At 44.8% G+C, this 12150-nt stretch overlaps 1 protein-coding gene across 1 annotated transcript in view; it reads right to left on the reverse strand.

The window, feature by feature from the left end:
* The window catches only part of LOC104348224 (neuronal acetylcholine receptor subunit alpha-7), a 61379-nt gene that overhangs the window by 24405 nt on the left and 24824 nt on the right, over positions 1 to 12150 (reverse strand). Inside the window, exons 3-4 of the mRNA XM_086479713.1 lie at positions 3846 to 3890; positions 2040 to 2149 (exon numbers count right to left, since the gene is read on the reverse strand). Of these exons, the coding sequence (XP_086335839.1) occupies positions 2040 to 2149; positions 3846 to 3890 (155 nt within the window). The remainder of the gene's footprint in view (positions 1 to 2039; positions 2150 to 3845; positions 3891 to 12150) is intronic.

The raw sequence follows: 12150 nt of genomic DNA on the forward strand, positions 1-12150 counted from the left end.
AATAAAGTTATCTGTTACCCAGATATCTATTGCAAGAGTAACGGTGGCCTGAGGCAACAATTCTGCAGTCTCATAGGATGCAGAAGGGCCAAGGGTTTGCTTCAAGCAGTGGAGGAAGGACTCGGGAGAAGTTGCTTTAGATTTGAGGCTTGTAGGAGGAGATTTATTGAGACTCTAAGAGCAGAAACTAAGTTAAAGGGACAAAGAAAAGATAATTTCTTTAGGATTCCAATAATTCTAAGAAAAATAAGAGATTAATGAGACAGGCAAGGACAAGAGTTCTTCAACAGAGCAGGCCTGGAAGCTTGCTCCAGAGAGTCTCTTGGGAAGAGATTAACAACGGAGGTTTCCCCTGGCTGATGCTGTAAGGCCTTGCCTGTCATGGCTATATGCAGATCTACCACACATGACTACACTATCTTACTCACCCTGTTTCACAACCAGATATGGAAAATTCAGGCCCTCTGTTCCTCCTGTGACCTGCTCTTTATTTATGTCTGTGTCCTCAGTCATCAGTATTATCCGTAGCACAAAACAAAGGGTATAAAATTGAAAGGCTAAGTGTAGAATGAGTGATAACCATGAAAAGACACAAAAGGCAACAAGAAAGGTTTTTACAAATGCAAGGAAACAAAGAAAAGACCTAAGACCAGATAGATCCATTACTTGCTGTGGAAACAAAGGAAAGCTGCAGTACCCTGCACCCTCTGTGCTTCACTCTTCACAAACTGTGGCACACCACAATTCTTGCACAGTGACAGGAGTCCAGGCCAGAATAGGGGAGGAACAGGTTAAAGAATTGTAGATAAGACAGATTCCAGTTGGCAGGGCTGATGAAATTTGCTCTTCAGAACTGAAGGGACTGGCCGAAATACCCTCTGAAGCATTAACAATTATTTGTGAGAGCTGGTGGAGAACACGGAAGGGCTCGGTGAAGCAGGGAAGATCAAAGAGAATTCTAGTTTTCTTTTTTTTAAAGGTGAAATTACAGACACATCAGCCTAACTTCAAAGATAATGAGGTAAAACAGCTGGCACAGATCTGTCACGTGCCAACTCCATCAAATCACTCTGATTTTCTTACTGATTGAGTAAGAGGAGGCAGGTGATACATCTGATTTTCTGAAAGCCTTTGCCACATCATGTTTTCATAAACAAACTACAGTAATATGGGCCAGGCTACATGTCTCTTTTTAGAGACTGAAAAGGAATAAAGAGATTGTGAGGAGTAAAGCTGAAAGAAAGAGAAACATTTAAACAATCCAGGTCATTCCAAACCCCCTTCAGATATTTTGTAGTGAGGACTTGGAATGGAAAATGGATCTTGGTGAACTGGGGAAACCAACAAAATTAAATTAAATCTGGATCATTAGAAATTATTACCCCTAAAACTGTCAGAGAAAGACAGATCACTGAAAATCTAGTAAGACAGCAAGGCTGAAGTACTACATCTGGTGTTTGTGATAGAACAAAAAATAAGTCCAAAACTAAGATGTTAGAGTAAAACCAAAATTCCTGCCTCCTGGAAAGCATTACGGAAACATCTGTCCAGAGAGCTTCCACTCCATTCAATACTGCAGAAGTGCTGGCTAGAGAGCTGGATTCAGCTCTGAAGGTGGAAAAAGAGATTAGAGAGTGTTCAGAGGTGAAGAGGAATGATGGAGAGATTTATAAAATATGAGTGATGAGCAAAGTGAGAGGAAAATCCATTTGTTTAGTTCAGGCAGGAACACTGTGGCAGAGACATGATAATGATTTTCCAGGACAGTCATGGTGATTGTAACGAGAATAGGAATTGTTTTCTCTCTGCATTCATGAGGAAAACGTAAAGAAGACATCTGCAGACTACAACAAGGAAGACTCAGACTGGATATTAGAAAAATCAATTAACTGGTGATTGCTTTTATTGTTACTGTTTCAAGAGTAAGAGCCAAATCCCCAGATGGCAAAAAAACCCAGAATATCAGTGAAGCATGGCTGATTTCCAGCATCTAATGCTCTAGTTCTAGGCTCCCATCAACTGTTGCACATCTTGCTTACCTGTTATACAGAAGAATGTCTGGTACCCAAATCTGGTCAGCTGGAAATCGCAAGTTCTGCACCCCTGGGTATTCATATTGATCCCAAGACAAGTAAACATCAATCCAGTACTGTTGGCAAATACATACATCAGATTATATGAACTGGTAAAAGTCTTCAAAGTCGTCTGGAATATTATGGGAACAGAATGGATTTTCCCAGTAGCAATAGCAGTAGTACAATAATAGTTTAATGCTCAGCTTTAATTATTAAGAAATGGTGGCATGTGTACTGAGGAATCCACAGTGTGACAACTGAATGCTGTGAGCTGTGTTTAAATTTAGTGTCTAAACTCTTCACTTTGTGGCCTCAAGCCAGGCATCCCAAACCTTTTCTGGTGGGCTGGCAGAAACACTGGCTGTATACACCTCCATGAGGCACAGTGGTTCTGAGCTGACATGGCTTGAATGACTTCAGTATCACCACTGATACATGGACCACAGTCTGAGAGTCCCTCTTTGCTGGAAATCAATGTGTTACGAAGGTTGGATGATTCTTTTAATAACTGCCTTGCTGTGAGTGGTAGGCAAGTAAACTTTATATTCCAAGGGGCTGTTTCTGATCTCCTCTCCTTCACCTCAGCACAGTTAATTCAAGAAAGGTGCAGGCACAGCTTTTGTGCTGAACCTTGTGACTTGCAGCAAAGCTCTATGGGAGTGCTGCAAGGGAAACAGTTACCAGTGTTATAACTGAAGAACATCTCTGCAAGGGATAGGAGACCCACAGGCTCTGTTGTAACAATCCTGTAGCCCTGTTAGGTTGGTCTGGGTTAGTTTTTGCAATAGAGAACAACTCATTTCTGCTGCAAATCCCAGCACGTAGCTGAGGACGAAACAGCCTGTTCAGTTACACTCATTAACATGAGATAGTGTTTGGCTTCTAAAGTCAAAGCAGAATTGGTTCAATCATTCAAGTTTCCCACAGGTTTTCCGCTGTAGAGCTGCATCTTTACTGAGGGCAAGCCATTAAGGAGATTGGTTTGCGCACCATAAGAAAAGACCATATCTCTCACTGTATGCTGCCAGCAGCAGACCTGATGGGAAACTCCTTCCCCTAAAGCCCTCAGTGATGATCAGTTTTCCTTATCCTGCATGACCAGTGCAAGTGACGACTCAGATGGAGCAGGCTGCAGAAGAGGGAGGAGGAACATTTATGGATGAGGCTTGGAAAGCACAAGGAAAGGCAATGTTCCTGATGATGTGCCTGGGCACTGCCAGCAGCAATGCAGTGTGGGGCTGCATGTGGTCCCTGGCCACCCTACCACCCAGGCCATGCATGGCTTCATCACTGCTGTTAGGGGACAAATGCTGGGGATCTTTGTGCCCTGCTCTCCACAGGGGCACTCCTGGCTCACTGTTTCAGACATAGGTGGGGATTTTCCCAGAAGCTGTAAGTGAAGGTGCCTATGTCTTACTGGGTCACCGGGCTTGGGGAAGGCCTTGAGCCTATTTAAGAATCCTTCAGCTATGGTGGGACTCTAACATTGGGTTCTTTGTTACTAGACCCCTACACCCAGTGGCCTAACAACGCAGTTGGTTTTACCCTCCAAATATCAACAGGTCTGCTCAAAGGATTCATGTAGTCTCTTGCATTTAATTTTCATTGTTAAAAAAAGCATGAGAGAGAATCCAAAGGACTAAAAATATCTGCTTGTTTCACATTATAGACAAGTTACAAGACAGCAATCCTGCTTTTCATCTACGAAATCACATTCATTAGTTTAATATTAGAAAGGGATTTTTATCTTTATTGACACAGGTTACTCACCATCTGCAGCCAAGCATTTGTGATCAAGACCTGATTCTTCTCGTCCTTTGAACAAAAGGAGGAAGGAAAGGGAAAAGAGGAGAGGTGAGGAGAGGAGAGGAGAGGAGAGGAGAGGAGAGGAGAGGAGAGGAGAGGAAAGGAGAAGGGATAAGACTCAAAGTATAGTTAGGTTACAGGTGGAAGAGTTCTTTAGAAAACTCAGACTCTTGGAGTAAAATAAACACAAACTTTATGTAGTAGACTGTAAGCTCAATACAAAACCACTGGATTGCATTATATGGGCTAGACAATGGCTCTTTTCTATCTTTTAAACCTACAGATCTCCTGCATTATCATAACTGATCAACAGCAGAAGAAAATAATAGATAATTGCTCTTATTTTGCTGGAGACAATCAGACTGCTTACCAACAGCACAAGTTTTTCCTTCTAGCTAATTGATCAAAACAAGATGATTTCCAGTACCACATAGCATACAGTAGTTGGAGACATTTTATATTGTATATGCCATCACTGCAAAACAACGGTGAAACAGTACTGGAAGTGCTGTTCCTTTAGAGTGTTGGTGTTATGTAGTTTTGATCAGGCTCAAAGGCAAGGAAGGGCTGGCCTTGGGCAAAAGCTAACACATGGCAAAAGGACACAAATGCTGCCTGAGAGGGAGCTCATGAGTTGCCTGCACAGGGCAGGAGTCTGTAAGTTCAGACAGCTGCATACAAAGGCCACAGGGAAGCAGCTCTTCTCACAGCAGAAATAAAGCAGACCTCACCTAGCTGGTCTCCAAGTGCTTTGGGAGCCACAGGGTGCCCGGCTTGCTGCAGTTAGCCTGCAGGTGCAGGACCCTGTGGTGCTACTGCCACAGTGGGGATGGAGAAGCAGGGCTGTAGTTACTGTGATGCAGATACCCAGATCCACATCCCTACCTGGCACAGCTCCAAATACCACCACAGGCATGCCTTGGGCTTCCCAGGTGCTGAAGCTGGGATATTCAGTGGGGCTGGTTCACTGTATGCACAGCTGTTTTCACACCATGGGGAGGTGTTTTTTCTTCCTCAGAGATTCACCTGTGTTCAACCCTTACCCCTCCAGAGAGCACTCCAGCTTTGACTGAGGTGCATCCTGAAGCTTGGTTTTGATGCTGTTGCTGGGGCAGGCCTGACCAATGCAGCCACTCTCTGGATGCAGCCATTCTTGGCCAAAGGACATGCCAGAAAGCAACAGTTCGCCCCTCTGGTTCAGCTCAGATCTCTTGGGCACTTGTTGGAAAGCACAGCTATGGCCTGGCCCAGGTGATTCACTCATTCACAGCAAAGTGGAAATACCTTCAACCTGTTTTCTCAAGGACTGCCAGCCTATGGTGCACTGATTTGACTCCCCTTCCTATATATAAGTGGAAATAAACAACAATTTGGGCCCCAGAAACACTACTCTTCCTTAGAGGCAAAATTTTTGTTTGACTGTTTTCTTCCCATTCTTCCATAGCCAAGGAGAAACATGGAACTCATGCAGAGACCAGAAATTAGCTACGTTACAATGAAGATAAGGAGTTCTCTGAAGTACAGAGATATGTTTCAGCCTCAGACAAAGCTGTTGTGAAACTCTGCACCAAATCCTGTGAGCTGCAGTCCATCATTTCTGGACAGGCAGTGATCAAACCTCAGGGTACAATGCAGAAGTGTGGGAACATGAAAGCACCAACTAAACACTGATGGCAAGTATGCTATAAGAATAGCCAGACAGTGTGCTCCACCAAGATGCAAGATGATGTGTTGGCCTAGCAAATTTCTAAGGAGAGTCTCTCCACTGCTGACCCATGAGTCCGAGCTCAGTCTCTCTCCTGATCAAGTTACTTCCCAGGGTCATGATGATAGCCATGTGGTGCCAGTGCCCAGCTCCTCCGGATGGCCGAGCTACTTATTCATGTGTCTCTGCGTGTTGATGCCTAAAGAAGAGCATATGCTTGTCTACAGTGTTTGAGGTGGGAGGCATGATTGCAGACTGCTCTAGCAGGCATTTAAACCCTACAGAGCTCCTGTCTGGTCATGTCCTTAATGTAGAAGATGAGTTACCTTGTACTTGCCATTGTCCTCTATGCCAAATATCTATCTCACTACCACCTCTCCTGCTCCACTTGAATCCATGCCACCTCTACTCTTCATTGGCACTGAACACCCAAAACGCCTGATCTCCAAAACCACAAGGTAAGTCAAAACCACAGTCCTGAAGTAGCCTGGGCTTTTTGGTTCACCCTGCTACTAAATTATACTATTTCTTTTTCAGAACTTACTGGCTAACAGTGTAGCAAAGCCAAAACTGACTTATTCATGTCAGAAAAACACTCACCTCAAGCTACATTCACGCTCTCTTTCCTTTACAGAGCTACCCTCACATACATAAAAAAACTACCCCAAAGGGCACCAGAAAAGAGGTGAGCAGCTCAAAAGCAAACTGCATCATCTCACACTGAGATGATAACTAAGTGCTTGCTTTCTTCTGTGAGGCCTCTGGGTTTACTTCTTTTGTGCTCCATGCAGGAACTGGAGACTCCCATGCTAATGTATGAAGCACAACTGCCTGGAGAAGCCTCCTAATTGCTGGTTCCCCAGCACACAGGATACTGGACCAGTGGTACTGCTGAATTTGTAGCATGAAGCTTGTCTGTGTCATGATCTCCTCTCTCCTCTCACTTGGGTGGTTAGAGCTGCAGAAACACCCCAACCTAGAAAGTGAGACATCATTGATCTGGAGGATTCCCAATTGTTTTGGCACTGTGGACAGAGTTATCCTCTGCAGTCCAGCTCCTGTCCCCAGGAAAAGCAAACTTCAAGCATGAAACAGGCCTTTGCCATAGTCTTTCATGCAAAACTGTCTATCACCCTACCCCCTCTTCTGCTCCTCTTGAGTCCTCTTGAGACCTGCCTAAACTGCTTCTGCTGCTAGGAGATGCCACAAAAAAATCAGCTGGGATTTTATATTATGTTATACTGTTCATGCACTTCCCTTTCACCTCTCTGCTTCTCCCCAGATTGTGGCAGCAAATACATGCCTCTCTTTGTGCAAACCACAACTCGCCTCCAGAGGACCTGCCCATCTGCGACTCCCTTTGTTCCTTGGTTGCAATTCTAAGAATGTCTGCAGAAAAACAAGACAAGAAAAATCACACACCAGACTAAGGTTGTTGAGACACGTTTTTAGATGCTGAAGGATTCAAAGGGATAAACACCAACTTCAATGGCATCAGCAGAGCTATCTGTGTCAATTGACCTGGGAAATGAAAGCAACACAGCAACACATAGGCTATGTCCCAGAGATCCTCAGAAGCCAGCCCTTCCTCATCTGACTGATGCCTTCCTGGCCATCAATGACTCCTCAGGGATCTTCTAGGGATGATGAGCATGATGGCTGCTTATTAAATCCTAGCAATATTGTTCATTGCTAGCCAATCAACAATTGCTTTATACTTGTAAGCTGCACATGTACTCCTTGCAAAGTCTTTCTGCATACTGCTAAAGAAGCCTGAACACCTTGTCAGAAAAGATGGACTGCAACAGTATCCTAGGTTACAGTGTAAGATGTGCCCAAAAAAGTATTCTATTACCATCTTCGGGAGCTGTTGAGACCAGGTGGGGCGGTGCTCCCTGCCTCCCCCCTCTGGACTATCTTCTGTTAATGGGCACAACAATGCCTTATCGCCTGACCCATCGATAACTCCCTCCTGGACTATCTCTTGTTAACGGCCCATCAAGGAACTGCCTCACAACTCACCATCCCATTGTGAGATGCTCCGCCCGGGGTGGGGGGGGTGGGGTGGAGCCAAGCGTTGCATGCTAAATAAAAACTGAGATCTCGAACACCCTAGCGGCCTTCTTCCACTGGATTCCCAGAGGAGTTTTTTCCCCCCACTGGAGTTCCAGAGGACAAGAGCTACCTACCTACCACTGGACCTTCGGAGGAAGACCAGACCCTTTTACAAGACCTCTGCTTCAACAGAACTACATCCATCACTTCAGGAGGACTGCAGCCAGCATCTTATCGGACTGCTACTGCCACCCTAACAGGGTGTCAGGTTGTATTTCTGACTCTGTCAGTGTAAACCAGTGGGTTGTTTGTTGGTTTTTTTTTTCCTGCCTTGTGTTATATATATATATATATATTAGGAAAGAACTGTTATTCCTATTCCCCATATCTTTGCCTGAATGACCCTTAATTTCAAAATTATAATAATTTGGAGGGAAGGGGGTTGCATTTTCCATTTCAAGGGAGGCTCCTGCCTTCCTCAGCAGACACCTGTCTTTCAAACCAAGACAAACAGTTAGTGAATTCCTTTTCTGTGCAAAACAAAGGATTTTCCCCATCTATGTTGCCCCCTACAGGGAAGGGGAGGGGACCTTCCTCTTTTTGTTGCCTATCTGAGAGCCACAGGGGGATGCATTAAAATGCAATATAGATCTGGGAGGTCTGTGGGTTTCCTGCATGTGGGAATGCTTTTTGTCAGCAGCCTTTCACAGGTGGCTCTGGATTTACAAGGAAACTACCTTTTACCTGGCATAGTAAGTTTATACTTGACAGACTGCAAAGGAAGACATCTAGGCCTGACTTCTGTATTTCACAAAACAGTCTGTTGTCCTTACCTGCCACCCTGTCACACTGATGACCTTGGTAATTAGCTTTGACTCCAAGCAATTCACCAGCCAACGTATTTCAGGTAGCATTAAATTTATTATCTTGGGTACTCTTTGCCTCCTTTTCACAGGGCTACTGTGCTCACCATGTTTGTCCTGCTTCTCAGATTTGTTTTGCAGTCAAAGGAAAGCTTGTCTGTTACAGTTCTCACAGATTATCTATCTACAGTGTAACCATGCCCTGTGTGGTCTTTCTTGTCTTGTCTTTTGATAACAGCAGTCAGAATGAGCAAAAAGTCAAACCAGCATTTTGGACTACTTACATCTTTCTCAGCTCGGGGGGAAAGAAGTGTCATCTTAGGATGTTTTCATGGCTATTCAGAGCCTATTCTCTTCCTTACCTTCAGGCTGTTGAGCCTTCAAAGGGTGTTTGGCTGTAGGGACAGCAGAGCACTGAAAATGTTATTTCCATATTCAGCAAGAGATGCAGCCTGAAGGGTCCTTCTTATCGCAGGATGGAATAGAAAATTTTCCAAACAAGGATCTGAGCTTGCCAGAAGTGCCTGGTTTGAAGCAGCAGCAAAGCTCACTTTACACTGGGCAGGCATTTGCCCAGGTGAAGCGCTCTTGCTAAGGCCCTTCTAGAGGAGGATGCTGAGGAGCCTGGCCAGGAGAAGAATGTCTGCTAGGGCTGCCCAGGAGGTGAAGGCAGTGGGAGTCTAGATTCTGAATCCATCCCCTATTAGAGCAAGAGGCAGAGGTGTTTATAGAGCTTTCCATCGTTGCAGGTGTGGTGATTTACAATGTCATGTAACTTTGGATTCTCTAAGGAAATAGTTTGGCCTTTGGAGTGGGCTGGTTGCCTTGCCTTTCCAGAGCTCTGGAGGAATCAGAGCTCCTGCTGTTTTCATCATGACCTGTGGACTGTATGCATCTTTGAGATACGTCGGTACAGGAGGGACAGTATTTGCCTGTTAGAAAGATACTTACGGGCAATCATAAGTGTGGGCTGTGGGCTGTCCCAAGAGGTTACTGGCCAGTACTGCTTTGCCTAAGTAAAAGCAAATTCTTGCGCTTGGGAAGTGCTGGAGGTGGTTTCCTCACTGTATGTCATTGGTTTGTTCAGAAGGATATAAGGTTAGTTGTGAGGATGCCTTTCCTCACAGCAGAAAACTTGAATAATCCATCACACTGTTTTTCCTGTGCAAGGTTTCTGTCTCAGTTGGCACTGTCAGCCTTGTGGTTGATCTTCCCCCCCATGTTTGTCAGGCTCTCAGCTCCAGGCTTTCCCTGCAGCAAAGCAAACAAAGCAGCTCTGCTAAGACCTCAGGTGAGGCTGGAGATGACTAGTCGTCCCCAGAGATGATTTTCCAGCACTCCCCTGGCAGTTCCCTTGGGCTGCAAATGTTCAGCTCAGACAAATCAGTTTGCTTCTGGTATTAAAATGCTGGAACAGATAATGCTGTGGTCACTAGGTAGTGCAACAGTAAATCCTTCCTGTCTTTATCTGGGTCATTTTCTCCCCTTTCTATCTCCAGCCTGATCCCAGTTAATCCTCTGCTCTGGATATCTGCGTATTCCTACAGCCACCTTTGACCCACGGAGAGTGAAGGAGCTAGTCTGGTTTGTTCCGATGCACATGCTGTGACATGTGAATGTTTTCGCTTTGTTTCTTTTCCCTGCTCTCACTCCAAAGCATACAATCTATGTAGGTTTGCCTGTCTTTTGCACCACCTGCCTGTCAGTCGATTCTCCCTTGCCAGGCCAAGATCTAGATAAAATGTAACTGCCCTCAGCTACGTAATTACCTTGGTCATAGCACATGGACAGAAAAACCCAAAGCCCTTCCTAGTTCAGTAGTTGCACCATATGATAACATGTCATCTCTGTAGCAAGGCACAGAGATGTTAACAGGTGACTGACACGTGTCATTAATCCTTGCCCTCTGACAGAACCACAGAACTGGGAGAATCAGCCATTGATTTATTGGAAGACACTGATCAGAAAAGTCCCAAACTGAAGAGGTAACTCTCAGAGGCCACCAAAGGCCATATGTGGTTACTTTCGTTTGTTTTTTTTTTTGTTTGGTTGGGTTTTTTTACACTGTTTTTGTGTCTGAGCATGAGGAGGGATATGGTGGTGAAGAGACATGGAAACTTGGAAAGTTTTGTTAGCAGAGGCATTTGTCTGCACAGGATTTTGATCAAGAGTAATTGATCAAAAAGAATTGATGAGGCTTTCAAATGCTTTTATGTTCAGTTTATGACTGCAGCAGGCAGTCTTTTCCATTGCTGATACATTCATCTGCCTACAGCCTTCAGCTGACTAACTAAAACTCAGCTTAAATGCGTTGTACTGTTGAAGTCCCACAAAACCAGGCAGTTTGAGGAAAACCCAGGCTGCCTAGGCAACATCCAGTAAGCATCACTGGACAGCCTTTATATTTCAGGGGTCTGATTAAAAGGTTGGAATAAATGTTGCCATGGTAGCATCAACTTTGAAAAGATACCTGAAGTTTAAGTACTTCATCTCAATACATTTAACAAAGAACCCTCAGGAAGAAGATGGGAATCAGACAGGATGGCTCAGAGTCAAGGTGAAACGTTGGGTAGAGACACAAAAATACACTGGAATAACAAAGGATGAACAAACATCTACCAATGCCTGCTGAGCATTTCTTTGCACATCAGGACAGACATGCGTCCAGGTCGTTGTTGTCAGGCCAAGGAGGTTATAGTTAAAAGCTCATAGTTAAGAATCCATGTCTTCCTGCTTTTCTAATTTTGTTGCTTGGGCCTTTTCTCCTGTGAATGGTTGGAGGTCATGTCTCGCAAGTGTTTTTCACTTAAGTTGAGCCACATTCCCATCTGTTGCCACTGGCTTCTCCTTGAGGTCAAGCCTTTCTTGGTCCCTCTCCTGTCTTGGAGACGCATGTGTCCCTTCACTGTGGGCAAGCAGTGCAATCTGCCTTTGGTCTTTGCACTGGGTAGCAGCTTGAGGATGCCTGGTTCCATCGTCTCTAACCACCCACTATGTTTTCCACCCCAGAAGAGCATTCTGGAGGCAGTGTCATTGCACCCCTATCTGCTGCTTACAGTAGCCCTGTGTACATTTGTTTTCATAGCAGGATCTTTACATGTTGGATGGTCTGGTCACCGCTCCCTTTGAAAACCCTTAGCATCAGGAGCAATCACCTGTGGTGAGAGTGGAGAGTTTAAGAGAACCCTTGTGAAATGTGCTTATCTGATTCGTGTTCGTCTTTGTTCCCCTGAGTTTTCCTTCCCCTACAAGGATGTTTTAGCTATTTGATCAGCAAAATTGGTAAACAGATAACATCTTGCCTAACACTGAGAAGACAAAGCTCCAGATATCAAGGAAACACATCTACACGCCCAGGAAACATCTACAGGATTGCTCCTTACAAGAGGAATTTGCATCAGAAAAGGGGCCCTGGCTTGTGCTCAGGAAGGAAGATTCAACTAATGCAAGGAAGATTAAGAGCAATCACCGGAGGTGTAAATGAATCCCGGGAACTTATCACCAATCACCAGAGGTGTGGGTGAATCCCGGGAACTTATCACCGTAGGACTGCCCTTCTCAGGAGGTCTGATTAATGTGTGTGATTTTTGTGTATATGAACCGGTGTGTCTTGCTAGCCCGTTGGAAAAGAACACGCCTATTATGA

Source organism: Leptosomus discolor, chromosome Z (assembly GCF_034619465.1).
Source record: "Leptosomus discolor isolate bLepDis1 chromosome Z, bLepDis1.hap2, whole genome shotgun sequence".
Taxonomy (NCBI): domain Eukaryota; kingdom Metazoa; phylum Chordata; class Aves; order Leptosomiformes; family Leptosomidae; genus Leptosomus; species Leptosomus discolor.